This window comes from Haplochromis burtoni, unplaced genomic scaffold (genome assembly GCF_018398535.1).
Source record: "Haplochromis burtoni strain Fernald_Lab_line unplaced genomic scaffold, NCSU_Asbu1 Contig_563, whole genome shotgun sequence".
Taxonomy (NCBI): domain Eukaryota; kingdom Metazoa; phylum Chordata; class Actinopteri; order Cichliformes; family Cichlidae; genus Haplochromis; species Haplochromis burtoni.
Genome location: NW_024582924.1, coordinates 268,066 through 288,081, shown reverse-complemented (window position 1 = coordinate 288,081; position 20,016 = coordinate 268,066). Strand labels below are relative to the sequence as shown.

General features: G+C 41.3%; 1 protein-coding gene across 4 annotated transcripts; it reads right to left on the bottom strand.

The window, feature by feature from the left end:
- Positions 1 to 35: 35 nt before the first annotated feature.
- Positions 36 to 19,366, bottom strand: rhot1a (ras homolog family member T1a). 4 transcript variants are annotated; one of them, XM_005947941.2, is made up of 20 exons: positions 18,965 to 19,366; positions 15,560 to 15,618; positions 15,374 to 15,455; positions 15,066 to 15,109; positions 14,921 to 14,974; positions 14,198 to 14,250; positions 13,760 to 13,868; positions 12,572 to 12,673; positions 12,005 to 12,103; positions 11,683 to 11,791; positions 11,405 to 11,525; positions 11,178 to 11,262; positions 10,889 to 11,034; positions 10,660 to 10,760; positions 9,504 to 9,634; positions 8,746 to 8,829; positions 8,465 to 8,587; positions 8,184 to 8,386; positions 6,770 to 6,892; positions 36 to 1,115 (listed from the first exon to the last, which is right to left on the bottom strand). In XM_005947941.2, exons 1-20 carry the CDS (start codon positions 18,999 to 19,001, stop codon positions 998 to 1,000), a joined length of 1,983 nt encoding a protein of 660 aa, XP_005948003.1. In that variant the 5' UTR covers positions 19,002 to 19,366; the 3' UTR covers positions 36 to 997. The 4 variants fall into 4 exon arrangements, with proteins under 4 accessions (XP_005948003.1, XP_005948004.1, XP_005948006.1 ...); XM_005947942.2 differs by having other exon boundaries at positions 15,066 to 15,106; XM_005947943.3 differs by lacking the exon at positions 36 to 1,115 and adding an exon at positions 4,153 to 4,951.
- Positions 19,367 to 20,016: the final 650 nt, after the last annotated feature.

The window sequence follows — 20,016 nt, the reverse complement described above, 5'->3', positions numbered from 1 at the left end:
TCAGTGACACACACACACACACACAGTGACATAAGTGGGTGTAAAGGTAATTTATTACAGATATTTAAAACCATTTCATTTCTCCTTGTCCACCAGCATCCGTACGGCACAAGTCGTTATTAAAAACGCCGAAGATGAAGAATGACAAGACTCAAAGAGGGGAAAAGGGCGAACAGCTGTTAATATAATGATGCCTGGTTTAAACGGTGCGTCTAACTTCATAAAAATATAAGGAGGAAAAAAGCTTTATTCAAAAGGCAGAAAAACAAAAATAAAAACAGAAAGCAGGTAGTCGTTCACCATGAAAATGGCTTCGATAATACTAAATACAAAAACACATGAAAAAGAAAAAAATCCCAGAGTTTCATGCGGTGCACTCGGAAAACAGACGAGAGAGAGAAACAGGTTAATAAATTAAACACACAAAATAAACAAGTGCATGGCATCCGTGACCTTTTTAGTGTTAGATGCAGCGCTCTTTGTCCCATCGCCTCCTGTTCTGGCTTTAGCTTTGATCCTAAAATGTTTTTTTAAAGGAATACATACATAATACCTGCATATACACATCTATAAACAGATTCAAGTCCCTTTGTGGTGGATCTGTGGATGTCTGCCTCTCTCTGGTGTCCAAATATCTAATTATACTGACCTGAGGAGGGGGGGGGAATTAAAAAGAGGACTGGACCAGCTGACTACTCGTGTCTAATCTCACCTAGACTAAACCAACAGACCAAACGACGCCAGCATTTACAAACAGAGGTGATGTTTCAAATGTAACCTGCCCCCCTCTTCAAAACATAAGGAGAAAAACACCACACTCCCTTATATAAAAGGTACCTATAAGTCTGCACGTTTGTTCATGGTGACCAAGAAATGAGGCCTGGCTGGTGGGTCAGGCCGTCTTTGTGAGTCTTTTCTTTCCCCAGGTATGAGTGGTGGGAGGAGAAGGGGCAGAGTCAACAGAAGGACCAGAGAGGGGAAGTCTGGTTCTGTCTGATCACCGCTGTTTGAGAAGCGCTCTGTACATGGCGAAGCCCAGCACGGCAAACACTGTGGCGCCGACGCTCGCCCTCAGCCAAAAGGTGGAGTTCTTCAGGTCTGCCTGAGCCATGTGTCTGAGAGAAGAAGCAGGAAACACACAGAGAGCAGGTGAGAGGCTGGGAAAATACATGAATAGCAGAAAAGGGGAGCAGCTTAAAACACAATGACGAATCTAGTGCCACATTTTCCATCTGCTCGTAAAACCACAACGAGAGAAATTGCCAAATGACACAACAAAGTCATGTGTTTCCCCCTCTGGGTGAAAACTTCCCAAAGCCTGACCACATATGACGAATCCGAAGATCCTCTCATGGCAGCATGAAAGAGAAACACATGCCTTCTCTTGTCATTGTTGGTTTCAGTTTGGGATACGTAAAAAAGGGAAAGAGCAGAGTCTTAAAGAAGCACCTGCTATGTACCTTAAAGGATTGTTAAAATTATATGGAGCCCAGGTGGTGTCTAAACTAAATAAATTTGGTATTTTCAGTGCTGCTGATTGGATAATTTCTCTATAATTTGGCTTCATCTCCTCTCACAAAGGGCAGAGAACAGTTTTGATGCAGAGTATAGATCTAAACAGCGCTTTAATTTAAATGAGGCGTAGAGTGAAATAAATCTCACACCTAAATATACCTGTGGCAACAATGAGGTAGGCAACGCATTATTTTAAGATTAAGCGCATGTGTGTACATGACACCACCTGAGCTTCATAGAACTGCGTTAACACTTCTAAGACAACAGACTGAGCTGGAAGGAAACACAAGGTGAACTATGCAGCCTGCAATGACAGGTAAAAGCAACGGAGGAGGAGGAGGGAGGAGAAAGGGAGTAACCCAAGTGCCCCGTATACATAATATACTGATTGTACAGCTTCATCAGAAATTTGAGAAGCTGATCTGGGGACAGACACGTCACCACTCAACCCTTCAAATGTCCTGTTACTCCCGTAGGATCCAAAGAAAAGCCAGACTCATGCTCCATCTACTGAAAAAAAGAGGAAAACGCCTCTGGCAGTAGATATCGACATGACTCTTATAGGTCAAAACCTGATAAACCTGCTGCCATTATGAGATACAGTCACATGCAAGGAGTGTTCGCCCATCCTTCCACAGGTATAAAAATCAAACATCCCCTCTCTCTATGATTTCTGTTGTTACCTTTGTGGGGGAATTACTGGTTCAGCGGAGGCCTCCATAAAAGCTGGACCCCACCTCCACGATGGAGATGGCTGAAACCTGCTGCTTCAGGCTGAAATCGTCCTGTGACAGCAGGCAGCTTGCCTCACCACCACCCCCACCCCACAAACTCCACCCAACCAGGCAGCCTCTCACACAGTCACAAAAGGAGTCAAATGCAGCAGGTGAAGCAGGGAGACACTTTGAATTTGTTAAACAATCAACACATTTATCACAGCCAGAACCGCTCAGTTAGTGATTAAAGCATGAAACCCGGTTCAAGCATCCTCCACAATGCAGCGGAAGTTTTCAGGGGCGGCAGTGGTTTCTACGAGAAACATTTTCCCTAACAACCAGCTAACACTTTCTTTCTAGGGATTTTTTTTTTAAAAGAAGGTGCAGTTTACTGAATATCAAAACTTTCTGTAAACATGTTATAAACACAAATTGATGTTGGCATAGTAAACGATGATGTTTGCTTGGTTGCTAGGCAGATAATTCATACTCCATCATACAATATATGCCAACATCTCTTTTTAACACGTTTATACTTTGGTCATTGTTTAGTGAAATCACTTACACAGGTTCTCATAATTGCAATTAACATGCAGCACGTCATGACACGCACAGTTACCTGTTAACTGAGTTGCCATAGCTACGGGATATATGCAAATAAGTATTGCACAGCAGGAAACCTGCACGAACCCAAGCTGTCATCTTATCAGAAGAATCTCTTCTTCAAGGAAGCGAGGTGAAAGTAATGACAGCATGTTGTCACGTGAGGAATCTGGAAGGATGTTTTCATAAGACAGTTAAGCATCTTACTCTGTGTTTTGCCTCCAGGGCAACAAAGTCTCCTGCACTTAATTTTAAAGAAGATCTTCATTCTCCTCATCATGACCGGTCACAGCAGATCGATGTCCCTCACCAAGCCTGGTTCTGCAAGAGGATTCTTCCTGTTAAAAGCTAGTTTTTCCTTCCCGTTGTTGCCAAAGCGCTTGCTCATAGGGTGTTATATGATTGTTGGGGTCTTCTCGTTTTTTCTTGTATTATTGTAGGGTTTACCTTAGAATATAAAGCACCGTGAGGCAACTGTAGTTGTGATTGCGCAACAATAGTTGTTGCTGTAGAAATGAAATGTCCCTAAGAGTTTATCCTTTGTTTCTGGCGTTGAATAAAGGAAGGATGCATGTCCTTTACAGACTACAGTTTACACGGGGTCTGTATCTGCACTGCTGTCGTTTGCTTTTACCAAATTTCCATCAAAACTCCGTTTCTGTGTGGACTCTACACCGTGCCTGTGGTCCGGTCACACGATGCTGGTCTGTGCAGGCATTTACTTAAAAAAAAATTTCAACTGTGGTTTTATAGTCTGAATCAGTAGGAAATGGTGATGGCTATCTTTATAGGTTATCTGACCATCAACTCATTGACATAAATAGGCCTGCAAACACAGTCTGTGGGCAGCTACTGGTAGAAAATCTATTTCCAGCCATCCTAATATCCTGGTTGCTCAGAAAAACATTTGCGCTTTTTTTTTTTTTTGGTTTGTTTTTTAAACACTTGTTTGAGCTAAAAAGAATATAGTCAGGTTTGGTCTGACCCAGCAGCACTTAAAAATATAGTCTTTAATCACAGGAGACGAAAAAAAGAAAAACCCGGAAATATTCACGAGGGAGACTGAAGCCGAAAAATACTATATGTGTGGGAACTGTTTTTACATAAAATGAGGAAATGGCCACATATATGTGTATACATATACTGTATATACTTGGTTCTATATTATATCCTCATTAACAGTAAAAACTATTTACTACACTTTTTCAGCAAAATATATTTTCCCTTTTAGCTGATGTGAAGTAGTTATTTTGGTTATTTCTTCTTCTTTTTTTTTTTTTTTAAAAAAAAGGAAAAAAGTTTTTATTTATAACAATGAAGGAAATACAATAAAATGCACCAATAATATAAACAAAATTGTAAAAAGTCATCTGTATCGCCCGGCTCCACCAAGTCCGAAAAGTAGGCCAAACACCACCTTTGAAACAAAAGCTTGAACACAACCATGATACCTGACCCACTTTCATTTGATATCTCAAACAAAAGCACACAAACACACCATAAACTGTATAGTTTGTTACCAAATAAAATAATAGTTTGTTTTTTTGGCGTGTTAGATTCTTTGACCACAGAGTATAAAGGATGGTCTGTACTTGTTACTCAGTTAATTTCTAATCTTAATGAGCACTTTGGCTTAATGCACTTTAATCTCGATGCTTGTTATGAATCGGACCTGAAATATTACTTTAATGTTAGATTTCAGGTCGTCAGGCCCTCACTCTGCCTAATTAAGGTCACTGATAACAACTCCCAGAGACGATGTCGACACAAGGGTTAGTTGCTGGGTGCAACACTTCATCTAGCCCTGCCTGAGTGACTAACAATAATTTACAAAAATTAGAAACGTACGCACTCAAAACACATTTAAACACATTCACACCCGCAGTGTAGCTCAGCAAACCTGCACCATTAAATTCAAACACCAAGCTCACTACACTGTACAGACAGATGCAGAACCTTCCCCAGCTGCCAGCAGATGGCAGTATTTCACAGAGGACTGAGGCATGCCCTTTAAGTACAGAGGCTGAAGTGAACAGGTGAGCCATGCAGATTAGCAGAGAGTGAACACATGCAAGAAGAAGAGGACGAGGGGCAGCCACAAACGTGTGTGTGAACACCTATAGAGTGGAAGGAAGAACACAAAGACAGGAAATAGAAGACAGGAGGGGAAAACAGGATGAAATGACCGAGTAATTGGACAAGAACAAAAACAATCAAATTCAATCATTTAAACACATTTGATTTCAAACATCAGTTCATCAAGTCTTAACCCTTCAGGAGGACAAGAAACAGACTGGTTTCGTTTTTATTTCGCCCATTAAGAGCGATGCTTTTCAGACTAATGTCTCTCCTGTGGGCGCAGACTTCAAGGTTAAGAATGGAAATGGGGACAAAATGAGGCTGAAAACGTCACAAATAATCAAACAGCTGAAAGAGGAGCTGGAAACAGATGTAACAGGCAAAAGGTGCTTTTTAAACATACTTCTCTGTGAATGCAATCAAACATGCAAACATGTAGAGAGCAATGACGTTTTCATTTTGAACCACAAACAAACCAAAGAAATTGGTTGTTTCTCATTTTGTGCACACAAAGCCTGTTTGTCAGATTTACTGTCTGCATATCCACTGCAGGACAGGAGGGGGCACACGTGACTCGGAGAAAAGCTCTAATTCACACCTGGAATCATCAAAGTTCCTTTTTTATCATTCAAAATTCAGGCCAACATAAAAATTCTGTTCTTTAGTTTTAAATAAAATTCACAAAGATAAAGCGATCAGTTATCTGGGGCTGAAGTTTCTTTTACTGCATGTTAGTGTTACCTATAGGAGTCAGTATTAGGAGCCGAGTTTGTGGTGCAAGCATCATGCATCGCAACACAGTCACACAGGTACCTCCCTGGCTACCACGCTGTTTGTTAGCTGGCACAGCACCGTCACAGCTCGCCGTGTCAGACTGTACAGAGAGCGGCTCGGCTGCCTGGAGCTGGAGCAGAAAGCGAGATATCTGACATCATTTATAGGAAAGTTACTCCCAGCAGTCCTAAATCACAAGCAAAGACTTCTTGCTTAAGAGCTTTTAACAAGACTTTTATTAATTCATTCAGAGAAATGCTGAGCGAAGACAGCAGGCCGTTAGGGTCTACAGACAGTTGTGTCTGGCCTGTGTCAGTGAATGTGAGAATAGTCAATATGCTGCATGTAAATTGATGTAATATTCCAAATGTGTTATGATTTTAAAGTTGGAAAAAGAACTTCTGGAATTTTAGGAAATGAACCATCTGCAGCATCAGAATCTGCAGCTGATAGAGATAAACTGACGTCACAGTTTAAACTTCACTGAATAGCACAAAATCCACCCACAACTGCATCGACAGTCAAGCAGCTGGTTTTTGTGTCATTGCTACAGCTGCTAACTCTGCGCATTCCTGACGACCTGCCTGAGAAAGTCTGAGGACGCATTTTCCCACACGGTGCAGAAGATTTAAAGACCTTCAGCTCTTATTCAGCTGAAACAATGACCTCTGGGAAACACGATCATCATTTGATAACAGAGATTAACTGTTAACTATATTATTATTAACTTTACTACTGCTAACGACTTGATCACTGTGTTTCTCATTGAGCAGAGAACAGCCTGCTCTGTACGAGTACTATAACCCAACCGTGGCAGGAAAAGCCAATAATTTATCAGCAGAAATATTTAAACATAACGTAAAACCAATAATGGTGCCCCCCTCTCCTGACAGTTGATATGCAGTGTAAACGTGACCAGTGGGGAACAGTGAGGGAAAGCAGAGGAGCTGTCACTACCACCAGTGTTAGTGAGCTTGGGTAAAGCCTCTCTGCGTCCCATCGTGGAGGTCCAGCCCCAGGATCGGAGACAGAGAGGAGGAATGAGTCTATGTTAAACACTAGAGTTTATTTTGTGTATGAACCTGTTGAACACGACCGTGCGGAGTTGGGCCTTAATGCTGCGCAGCAGCTCCAACTTGAGGAGGTTCTGACAGAGGCAATATGTGCACCTGTTGCAGGCACACATGCAGCGGAGACGGGCGTGGCTGCAGAAAGATACACAGAAATGCGTGTATTCACCACCACGCCAACACACGCACAAACACAGAAGGACACACACTCACAGGAGGAGGGACCAAAGCCTGACAGATGAAAAGCAATTACATTTGTTTAACTGCTAAACTACATCAAAGCATGACCTTCACTGTAATATGAAACCTGCACTGCTGTTGGTTACCTCAAACTCTTACTTTCATCCAATGGAATAGAATTATTGATATCTGTAACACAAAACGAGAGGAAAGGAGGGAAAACCACAAAACAGACATCACAACTAAAACAATCTCAGACTGACGTTTTGTCAGCTGCGTTTACTTTTAGATATTTCAGAGGCAGCTAAAACCAGAGAAAAACGTGGCTTATGCAATACGAGTTTTCAGAGACCACAGTCACCTGCAAATAACAGACAGCCACAGTGGTTTCAGCTGACCAAACAAACTATCTGCAGCTTCACTGCTGAGACAGCTGAAGCACTGAACCTGCTATGCATTAAAATGTAACTGTTAAACACCTTTAGAAAATACTGACGCCTGAGTGATGGGAGCTTATTGGTTTGACACAATAAACTTACCAACATTTACGCTACACAGTGAAGATCCGGGCAGTTTTGTAGAGTTGCACAGGAAGTCTGAGAGTTTACCACACAGCATGCATGGTAATGCTACAATTACCAAGCGCTGTACGATTAAAATCAAAGTAAAAAATCAACACAGCGCTGAGTTTAAAGCTCAGACTTTATTCTATTTCATCTAATAACTGAGTTAACGATAAGTGGCCGGAGCAGTCTACTCTCTGGCTCTCAGCAGAAAGTCGCCTTTCAGTAAGCACTTCTGCTTAAATCTACTCGGACTGATGCTCTAGAGCGCAGCAGATCCAATGATTTCAGATTTTAGCCAATAGGATTTGTGGGCTGCTACAATGAGCTTTAACGGGCACATCCGTTAAGTGCCAATTAATTAAGCTACTGAAATCCAATCTGCTCAGAGAGCTTTGAGGACTTAGGACACCCTGCAGGGCCCATAAATGAAAGAACTGGCTGCAGTGTATTTCAGAGTGTCAAGTCTTCGCGTACTGACCGGTGTGATCGAATGATTGCAAAAATCATTGGGTTAAGGTCCAAACTGTAAAGTTTCAGTGCTACACAACACATTGAAGGTGGCTAGTATTCATTTTCCTAACATCACTGAGTGATAAATGTCATAAAATCACCCAAGAGAGGTAAAAGAAGCATAAGTGGGAAAGAAACAGTGAAGACTGTAGCTGAATTTTAATGCTTACGGGTACATGGCCATGGTGGTGAGTCTAGTGTAGATGTCTTTGCTGGGTGCTTCGTTCGTGCTGCAGGTGAAAGGCTGGGGTGGGTGGAGCTTGTGTTTCCGGCAGAAGTCATGCGGCGACAGGCTGTGGTGCTGCCGCACCTCGTGCAGGTCCGACTTGGCGGCTATCACCACACACGGCGTCTTGCTGTCTATGAAGTATTGCTGCCAAACACAAGAACTCCGTGTCAGGAGGCAAGACTTTTAAAATAAGGCCTGATAAGACGCTCTCAGTTTACACACCTTGTACACTTTTGCGCAGTACTCAAACGAGCGAGGATTGTTGACGTCGTACACCAGGCAGACCACATCGCAGGCCAAGTCCGTCTCCGTCAGGAAGTCAATATCCGGCATCACCTCGTGGAGCTTGTAGTGAGCAGGCAGGGCAGGGAGCAGGGGCGGAGCAACAGAGCGTGCAGACGGAGGGATTAACATTTGTAATGCTGAAACTCAGTAAAGCACTCAGATTATGTAACAGTAATCCAGCGAGCAGCTGATGACTCCTCAGAGTAAATGGATCTTACCAGCAGGTACTTCTCCTGACCGTAAACGTAAGTCGTGCTGATGGCATAGAAGGACTTGTGCTCTTCTCTAATCCGCCTCTGTCGCTGTGGAGGAAAACAAAGCCAGTGTCGCCCGTCATGACTTTTGTTTTATTTATTTATTTAATTTAGGGGGAAAAATCCTTTATTTTACATTGTGTAGTTAATTTTTGATGATTTAGATTATGAATATAATCTCATTAAGAACGGCAAAATGTTATTAGGGGTCCAAGCTGTGTAAAAATGCACAGAACCATCCATCCAGTCTCTTCCTCTTATCCAATTCAGAGTCAAAGTGTTCATGTGTGACTCTTGAGTGCCATCCATCAATCAGTGACAGATGATGATGATAATAAAATGTTGATCCAGTGTTGAAAGTGAAACAGAGTTCACATTCAACACTGGATCTGTAAGCAAAATCAACAGAGCTGCAAGTCCTCCTGTGATGTGCTCCATGTAGACAGAGTAGGAAAAAAATGGCTTAATTACGAGCTTTGCATTGGTTAGAATTTAGGCTTCCTCATCATGGTGACCATTATCCTTAAATGCTGACAAGTTAATGTAAAAGTCCTGAAAATTAACCTTTTTTTTTTTAATTACTCACCATTTATAAGATCTGCACCTATATTCACTTCATACATCCCACTTTATTTTGTACATATCGGAAACAGTTGCGATAGCTGCAGAATTAGCATGTTTCATAAAGTTTAACTGGCTTTCTGTTAATCATTTCCACTGACCTGCAGGTTCCTGCCGAGAAATGCTTGGAGGAAGCCGCTCTTCCCGCTGCTCCGTGCTCCTAAAACGTTGCAGCGGAAGACGCTGCGCTGGGTCTGCTTCTTCTGCAGGTCAATGCGCTTGTTACGGGTCACTGAAGGAAAAGGAAACATTTTTCTTGTAGCTTTATAATACAATTAGTAATATACAAAGCTGGCAAAAGTACAGAGATTCTGTACTTAACCGGATCTGAAATGTACTCAAGGTAAGTAAAATGAGCTCTTTGGAGGAAGTTTCTTTTTTGTGAACTGAACCTTGTGCTATTTTAACATAATGATGAAATAACATACATGCGAATACAATTTAATTATACTCAGCTTGGAAAATAAAAATAAAAAAAGGAAAATAAAAACATGCATCTCTCTATTTTCTGTTGCCTACATTGTAGAGGGTGACTTTGCCTCAAAACAGGAAAATGAGCACAATGAGGGGATAAAGTGGATTCAGCAGGATCCCTAAAATCAGCTGTAATGGATCAAAACTCAACGATTTCTACTGTGCGCTGCAGTAAATTTTCTTCGTGTACAGACTGTGATCAGCTGACCTGCTGCTCTTTGTGGTTGGACACAACTGAATTCAACCAGATGTCAGCAGATGTTTCACGAGTTGTCCTGGCTGATTTCCATCCTCTACACTGACAGTACACTGCTTATGCTGTCTTTATATTGGACTGCATAAATGAATCTCTGCTAGCTAGATGCGAAGCAGCGCAGCCACAACTTACAGACACCTGGAGTCGTTCCAGTGTTGCGGCAATAAATACATAATTCAATAAAAACACCCTCTCACTTTTAACCCCTGACTTTGGCACGCGTCATCTCTTTTTATGAGACATCCTCTGCTGATTAATAAACAAACAGGGCTGCCTTTAATCCGTTTCTGTTTAGGCTCAAACGTGTTTGATGTTTGGAGGTTTGCAGTGACAAAATATTAACTCAAATGTGTTAAAACCAAAAGTAATGAGCCTGTTTTAAAAACGTAAAGACTAGAAAGTACAGATATTTATTTAAAAATGTTGGGAGTAAAACAAACTACTCAGGTAAAACACAAATACCTGAAAATTGTACTTAAGTACAGTAACAAAGCATCTGTACTTTATTACTTCCCACCTCTACCTACCTGTAATTGCAGCCGCTTGGGATTCCTGCTCATAGATGATAGAGTAGCCGAGGTAGCCCAAGTACTCCAAACTACGCTGCACGTCCAGATATGTTGTTAACCTACCAAAGGAAAGGAAGAGAAGTGAGAAGATTTTACATGTCGGAGAAGTGCCTGTTAATCTGTCCCAGCGTGAAGTTTTTCAGGGTGCATGAAGTTAAAACAGATGCGTAACAATATGCACACTCACGTCCACTGGGAGAGGTATCCCTGGTATGTGAGCCATCCCTGTTCATTAGTGCAAACTGTGTTGTTTACATCTGGACCCCAGGGCATGTAGGGAAACACTTTGAACAAGTCTTTCACCTCCTCTGGCGACAGCGCGCAGTCTCTGTCCTGGAAGACCGCAGAGACAAACACACACAAACTCAACTGAGCACAGAAAGGTTCATCTTGCTGAAATCTAGTCGTAAATATGGAAATAAAAAAGTGCTAAGGGAAAAAACAAACCAACAAACAAAACAAGCATGACCACTCACTTTGTCATGCTTGTCAAAGACACTCTGAAGAAAGAGGTAAGCGTTGTGGTTAAGCTCTGTGGTGCAGTCTGGAGGGATCTTTATCCTGGTATAAAGAGAAGGAAGAAAAACATACGTTTTGGTGAATTTGCAGCTTTCTGGTTTTATTCAGGTACCTGCTTTTTTCTCCACTTCTTGCTTTAAATTGAACACCCCTCAAAGTGACATGCAAACTAATCTGCACTCACAGGGGGAACAGGTACTCCTGCGTGAGCTCCAGGTCGTCGTCATAACCGAACCTCCTCAGCACGGTCCATGTGGTCTCGTGCCGACCTCGCTGTATGAAGAGGGTGTGCAGGAAGAGGAAGCCTGCAATTTAAAAAAAAAAGAAAGAAAAAAAGTGGACACAATTTGAGAGAGAGCGTGAACACTCAGAAAAGTGATTCAGACAGTACGAATTATGTTCACAAAGCCACCAAGTATGAGAAACACATAAAAACAAAGGAAGAACGGGGCAGTGTCCGACCTTTGAGCGTGAGCCCGTTGTCTTTGACTCCATCCATCATGTTTCTTCTGACCACGTTCTTTACGTCCTCTAACGCCTGGGGTGCCAGTGGTGTATTGAAGCATGTTCTCTACATGCATACACAACATATATGCAGTTTTCAGATGCTGCTGCTGTGACATGTGTTGTTATGAGCGCATCGTTTCATGTCAAAGCCCATCTCCCTAAACCCGTTACAGGTTGTTTTCCTCATATACAAACAGACCAACGCTGAACCTTACACCGTCTCAGTACTCACAATCTAACAAACAGACGCTGATGTTATTAAAAAGGAAAACATTACCTGAAAGAAATTGAGCTCGCTGTCATTAAGGGTGCCGTCATTGTCCAGGTCAGAGATTTTAAATATCCTGGTTAAAGCCTTAATGCATGAAGGCTTCAGCTGTAATACAGGAGAAAAACCATTTTTTAGGAGACAAAATGCACTTCTGTGATGCACCAGGATTTAAATCTGCTTTTCTTATTTCCTTAGCTTTACTCTTGATCTCTAACAGAAAAACAGGCCACAGTGAGGATAAAATACATGAAGAACAGATTTAGGTGATTCTTGCAGATTGCAGATTTTATGACGAGTGTAATCAAAGGATAATGCCATCTCAGACCTACAGCCTGGTCGGTGTATCCCTGACGACCTAGTGAAAAATCTTTTCTAGTCTGCTCGTGAGTGGTTGCTACTTGTTGCCAGCTGAAATCGGTCACAAAGAGGATGCACTTAAAACTTCCTTGCGATTGGTTGCCAACAGATTGACACGGCTGCCCATAGTTTCCACAGGTAACTCCACCAGGTTTCTGAAAGCTGCAAACCAACATTTCCATTAAAGCTACCTGTGTTCAACAAGTCAGAACCCACCTCCTTCTCCTCTGGGCAGTACAGGGGTCCTGTCGGGTGGAGAACGGCCTTCTGGGCGTAGTAGAACAGCTCGGAGATATTCTTCAGGTTTTTTGCAGAGCACTGAGAGAAAAACAGGCCGCCTTATTTTAAACTTTTATTTACCACGAAAGTGAAACTCTTGAGATTGAGAATCTCTTCTCCAAGAGTATGATGGGTATGACGAAAGCATGGCTGACAGAACATGCTTTTCATTAGCCGGAGGTTTGAACCCAGAGCCCTAACTGTGAGGCAGCACAGCTAACCACTGAGCCACTGTGCAGCTCAGGTTACCATGTTGTTATGAATGGTTTCCAATAAACAAAAAATAAATGAATAGGAAAAAAGCTGAATGCATGAAGTAGGTAATACTAAAGGATGGAAATTCTGAACATTATACTGGGTACTGCAGTCCATATAAAAAACTGACTTAAAATGCAGCTTACTGTCCAAATCATTCTGATCATTTCCCCTTAAAAACATCTCATTTGGGGGGGTTGAGTAAATGCAGACTTTTATCTTAAACATGATTTTCTAAAAAGCTTCATAAAGACTGTACTTTAAACTGTGCTGCTGCTTTTATTTTTGACACAGTTATATCTGAAATCTAAGCACCTCACAGGATCACATATTTCTCATAGCAGAGTGACTGACCCCAGTCTGTTCCCACTGTGTATGTGCTGTCCCTCACGTCCACCATGCGTCCCTCTTTTAACCTCGTAACTAAGCCAGCTCAGAAGGGCAGGACCGAGCCGTCGCAGGCGGCAGAGGGAAATTTGAATAAACGCCGAGGGAGGCAGATTCCCATTGCCTCGCTTCATGACAGCCGAGCCTCACGGCACATTCACAGTCAGTCAGCAGGCCGTGGCCCCGGAGCGTGGTAATATAAATCTATTCAGGTCTCAGAGTGTATGTGCAGTCAGGATCTGGACTGCACTCTAAGAGCAGCTGGGGGTCAATCTGTCCTCCACACAGGTTGTCTCACTCTGACACACTCTGCCAGTACTGGATTTTCAATCAGCCTTTTAAACTTTATTAGCAGTTTCACTGCTCTCAACAGTTTCATCAGACTTTGACATTTAAGTGAGTGGGACCTCCAAACAGCCTCAATAGACCCAATCATAGTATGAGTCCAAGTGTGTGTGTCTGTTTGTATCACTTTTGCTTTACCTCTACACACGTCTCAATATCCTGGTATTGATTCATGATTGGCAGGATGGTCTCCATGCTGCTGTGCTCCACCAGGTCTGACTTGTTCCCCACAAGAATCAGTGGCACCCTGCAGTGAAGCCATTTATCACAGAGCAGCAACAATCAGCCAATCAACAGAAAATCAGACTAAAGCTAATTAGATCATGTGTTTTAATCATTGCTTTAAAATCTGCAGTTGGTTGCAGATATCTAAAGGGAAGGATTTTCCAGCCTCATTAAAAAACAAACAAACAAACAAAAAAAAAAGAACTGTAAACGTGTTTATTCTGGTTGGAAGAAGAGAAAAATTAAACTACAATTTTTGACACTGTATAGACCAAACACTGAATAAGTTAAGTAAGAAAACGGTTGGTAGATGAGCTGATGATAAAAATAACCGTTAGCTGACGTACACACCTGCTGTCTTTGTCCGTTCTGTCGTTTATGAGAGGAATCCAGTGGCTCGTCACCTGGGGAAGGAACGCACAATGACAAACATGCAGCACCAACACAAAGGTTTTCATTTAAATAAATGCCTGGAATAACAAAGGTAACCCAGTCTGATGAAAGTACTGCAATATATTTGCAGAGTAATTCAGTCTGTGTCTATGGCAACCATCCCAGTAAAATCTACTGGAAGTGCAAATCAAACATTTCTGCCCCAGTGTCACATTAAAAGCTTTTAACTGGTGAAATATGATCTGACTTTTATTATGAGGGATGCCAGTGACCACCGTGGTGTTTGGTATTGGAGTTGTTGCTGGCTCAGGAGATAGTGCTGTATATCTCAAATGGGATTAATGAAGTATTCTGATTCTAAAACAGCTTCATTTTTGTGCGTGTGAAAGGATGAATGTGAGCTTTAGTGTAAATAACTTCTTCTTTTGGCTTCTCCCTTAAGGGGACGCCTTCATCTCACCCTGTCACACCAACCACTGCATGTCCTCCTTCACTACATCCATTACTCTTCTCTGGCGTCCCCCCAAGATAACATTAAAGATTGTTTATGGACAGTAAAATAATAACAGCAACCAGCTTTTGCCAACTTCTTACAAAGAAACCAACTTATGTCGAGATGAAAAAGCAAGTCGAGCCAAACAAGAGTAATATGAAACATAAGTACGCTGACACCAGGCTCACCTTCTCAATCGACTTCTTGTTGTTGACTGAGTAAACTATGCAGATCACATTAGCCTAAGAAGAGAAAAAGCAACATTACCTTATGAAGCACACATCAACAACATGCAGCACAAACAGGGCAAAGCAAGAATGAAATAACACCGACCTTTGATATTTCCTGATACAGCTGCTCATCTGACTGCTCTGCTTCTGTGCAAAAGGAAAATTAGTACAGTATTATGTTACCTAACACCTCTTGTGCTCACTTTGTTTTTCTCAAATAAAAATGGAGACACTTTCATGACCTACATCTTGAAACCCAGTGGAACAGATAAGAGCTGCAGCCACGCACAAAATGATGTCAGCTGAACACTCAATACTTCCTTGTATCGGAAGGATTTGAATGGGCTTCTTTTTATTAGCTACACTGTTCTTGTGTCAGTTTGAAAGACTGTGTGTAAAGGGGGGAGATACCTGAGTAGTCCACAATGTGTGTGGGCACCCTCTCCGGGGTGACATCGGCTGGGATGGTGATCTCTTCAGCTCGGAGTGGAACCTGGAAAACAGGACAATGATGTCAAACAATGATAAAATGACAGTCAACAGTGAACACTCAAAAGGAGGCTTTTAACCATAACCACAGTGCCTCATCACACATACCTCATCTGGAAACTCCTCACTGACTAAAGACATAATCAGGGACGTCTTCCCCACCTTAGCTGTAGAGCACAACAAGAAAAAGACAGAACAGAGTCATTAACATGCAAAAACGCTCTGCCACTTTCATGACAGATCCTGGTGATGTGTGAAATGACAGGAACAGATAAGAGCAGCTGAAGAGCTGCAGCCAAGTGCCACCGATCACAGCTGAGCGCTCACTAAAGGCCACCATCCAGTGAATCCAGAACATCGAGAGGTAACGCAGTCTGCAAATAGGCCTGCACTGGAAAGGCAGGTCAAAGAGCTACACGGTTATGTGAACAAAACATCCAGAAATGATTAAACCTGTAATTATCAGAGCTTTCTTTACTTTAAACTTTAGGAATTTGCAAAATCTAATAACAAACCCCCACCATCAAATCAAAGAGGTTTATTGTTAATGGTACAGTTAAATCAATACAGGTTTAAAGGTAGCACCTTCTTCTTCATCCAACTAAAGCATGCACTTACAGAACCATCATAATATAATGATCCCTTACGACTGTACACTATTAACTCAGGGTGAAAGACACTTATTGATATGAATGTGAGGGTTAAAGTGTCTGACGTGTAGCAAATTGTTGAAAGTAAAGTCATGTAAATGAGTAGTTTTAAACTCAAATTAGTGTAGATTTAGTAGGATTTAAGATATTAAGGTGTGGTAGTCCACATTGTTGCCTCACAGCAAAAAAGGCTCCCGAGTTAAACTCCATGTATGTTAATCTGGCCGGAGCCTTTCTGTATGGAGTTTGTATTTTCTCTGAGTACTTTGGCTTCCAACCACAGTCAGAGACATGCAGTTAGTGGGGTTAAGGTAATTGTTGATTCTAAGTTGTTATTGTCTGTCTCTCTGTGTTAGCCCTGTGATGAACTGAAGACTTGTCCAGAGTCTGCTCCACCTCTCGCCCTACGATCGCTGGGATAGGCTGCACATTTACAAAAAATAAACGTATAACAATCAAGGTAAACAGCCGACAACAACATGATCTGTATCACACACAGGACGCGGCCATTGCCGTTTTGTTAATACAGGCAGTATTTATCAAGAAAAACCTCAAACTCTAGATCTAAGGACTGGGAGTGAAATGATGTGTTGACTGAATGATTAGTCGAATCCCACAATGCAATAAATGAAGCCAAAACACCCTGAAGCATGAGCGTTTTACAGCTTTGGAAATGTGGCGATTTGCTTTTTTCCAGCAAACTTACTTTTGAATCGTGAGTTGGACAAAGCTACCACTTCCCTGACATCACTGCTGATTCCTGTGACTGCGTATTTTTTAGATTTGTTCATTTTTATAGAAGTTAACAGTCAATTGCAATTATTTGAAACTGCAGCCCTGCGTTTCCCTGCCACTTGCCTCTCGGTGTGTTCACAGTTAATCTCACAACCTGAACTTCATAACACACAGGCTGGCACGTAGCTTTCTGGCTGCACCTTAAGCACTAACTCTCCTAAAGTAGCAATGTGTGCCATCCTGAAGAGCCACAACTTGAATATAAATAGTACTGTCAACATGTGTGCTCAAAAGAGAACAAACAGACACGGTGAAACACGCAGGGTGGGACATGCTGGATTTACAGGTCATTTCAAAGTCCTTCAAAAGGTCAGGATCTGTAAACATGCAGCTGTTTACCCATAATATCCTCTGCCATGTAAAACTGGCACATTTGGTCAACAAACAGCTCTTCAAAATAAAAGTTCAAATCATTTATTTAAGCACTGTGATAGATGAGCAGCCAGTGTGCCAAGCTGTCCAATGTATGCTGCAATAGGCAAGGTGAACCTTGATTGTTTAAGCAGAAGAAAAATGGATGGATGGATGATTTATTTAATATCTTCTGCTTCAAGCTTCCCGGTTCTGAAGCTCTGGGTCCAAAAAAAACAAGAGTAAAGTGAGGAGATCACTTTGGGCTTCAGGTAGTTTACGTGAACCATTTTACAAGACAAAGAAATAACATTTGACAAACAGTGAACATTAACATTTTCATTTGCTGTAGTTTTTTTCTTGCTAAATGTATTAAACTATATTTTATTTTGACTTATTAACTAAGATATTTTGCTTCATTGTACTACATAGATGTTAATATTTTTTAATAAGAGATAAAGGTTTTTGTAATAGCAGTGCGTTTAGATTCTTTCACCCTCTTTCTCTTGTGTAGTTTTTATGTGAAATTTCTTTATAATTCCTGTATTTTTTTAAACAAGCTTAAATATTTATTCTGTTTATTCAAACTATTTAACTATAGACTGTTTCATTTCAACAAGAACTTCCCAACTTTTGAAATGAATAAAGTATTTCTTACCTTATCTTATCATGTGTTATGTTATCTTAAGCTAATACAACTTTTTATACCACAGAATGACCTTAACTTCAGGGTTTTCCCAGAAGTTTTTGAATTCCTGTGATCTTTGTCACAGCTCAAACTTTCAGACACTCTTACACCATCTAATCGGCACAATAGCCCTTCAATCACTTAATAATACAGAACTACCAGAATATGTCACCTACAAAAATACAATTAAAGAGGCCCAAAAAAAAAAAAAAAAAAAATCATGATTCACATATTTATTATACCCTGCGATGTCTGGGGGTGTTTATTACCACTTAATTACTTCTCTGCTTTGCTTACCAAGGCTGTATTCCAATTAAGAGCACTTTAGTTAATAAACTCCGTTTACATCCTCCTAAATCCTCATCGCTTGACTCCGATAAGCCAAATTACAGTAATTAACCAATTAAAGCAACTGTAGTTTTTTTTTTAAAAATGCAAATACAAATACTTGTATCACATCTAATCTGTAGTATTGATATTATGTTTTAGGACTCTTTAGAACACACAGAGGTTTGCCTTCAGATCATTATCATGTTAACAAATACTACAATAATATTTTAAACCACCCTCACTGACTTGTAATTGTTCTGTTTGTGCATGCATGGTTTCAGACTCTCCCTGAATCCCATTACACATACTTTGAGAATGACTCACAAGCCACAAAAATGGTACACAAACATTTTCTACAGATATCAACATAAAATAGTTATAGTGATGTCCATACTCCAAACTGGACTGTTTGGCTCATATTTTCCCTTCAAATAAGAAGCGGCGAGCCGAGCAGTGCATGTAAGCCCTGATGAGGCAGCTGTCATGCACCATGTGATAATGATTTGGCCGCTCGATATAAACAAAGCCTGCTATTTATTCTAATAACAGGACCAGTCGAAGTGTGTGATTATCAAGCTCTGTGGGATAATGAAGCTATTCCGCTGACTCTCACAGCTCATCACACGATATGTAACTGATACAAAGTAGCTGTAGCTACTAGCATATTAGCTAGTGAAGATTAAAGAAGTTGCTACTTACGCTCCCCTACAAGGAGTATCCTCACGTCCTTCCTCATGTTGGCACTTGTTTTCCTGCACAGAGGACCGTCTTTATTGTTTCATGTAGACCTCTGGATGCCGTCCTCCTTCTTAGGCAGTTAACTACCGTTGGGCCCTGCCGCTGTCAAACACTCCGCGCCTTTGTAGGACAAAACGGACGGACACTTTTCGGGTCCTGCTCGCAATTTTCCGCACGCTTCTGCTGAACTTATTGCTTATCCGCTGGACAGAAAGACAACGTTTAATGCAGTATGTGTCACATATCTCTGTAAGCGCACGTTAATCGCTCTCTTGAAGGCGCTGGCAGAGGATTTCGCAGTGGATGGTTCACGGGCATGCCCGACCTACAAGACCGGGTATCTACGGCAAGCCAGACAGGACAAAACGCGCACCAGAAATTTTAAAAAAAAATGAAAAGAAAACACTCTATGCTGCTCCCTGGATTTCAAACGTGGAAGTGCAATGATTTGGCGTCTCCTGCGTGTCCAAATAAAATATTAAAAATTAAAACTTTACTAAAACAAGCAGCAAACAATATACTTGGTTTTATGTGGTTGATAAGATGACTGCTTTATAATGATATCTATATTTCTTACCTTTTGTGAACAGCTTTACACGTTAAACAGCTCAGTATACTCAGCTAGTATTTTCCCCCAAAACAGGATATATGGACAAAGCTGGATGAAGTGTTTTCATGCCAAGGCATCGTAGTTTCTGTCAGGCAGCCTGTTATATCAGTGCTGAGGTTTTCCATCCATCCATGTTCTTCCACATTCAGGGTGTTTATGGAAGCATCAAGTCAAATAATGTTTTATAAACGTTATTTTGTTTTCGAGCTCATGTTCAAATTTTCATTGGATGGATGTAGTGAAGGAAGACATGCACATAGCTGGTGTGACAGAGATGGATGCAGATGGTCCGCTTTGGCGACCCCTAAAGGCAGCATGAGAAAATTTTCAGTTAAAAAATAAAAAATACCGGTAATTGAGGAACAAGAAAGAGCAAACACCAAAATGGCATTAATTTAAAAAG

What these genes read in the sequence shown, in the direction of transcription:
- rhot1a (XM_005947941.2), bottom strand. Translation starts at nt 19,001, where the DNA reads ATGAGGAAGGACGTGAGGATACTCCTTGTAGGGGAGC. An exon ending in ACTGCCCAGAGGAGAAGGAG is followed by an intron (nt 12,104 to 12,571) that starts GTGGGTTCTGAC and finishes CCTGTATTACAG; the next exon opens with CTGAAGCCTTCATGCATTAA. An exon ending in CAACGGGCTCACGCTCAAAG is followed by an intron (nt 11,526 to 11,682) that starts GTCGGACACTGC and finishes TTTAAATTGCAG; the next exon opens with GCTTCCTCTTCCTGCACACC.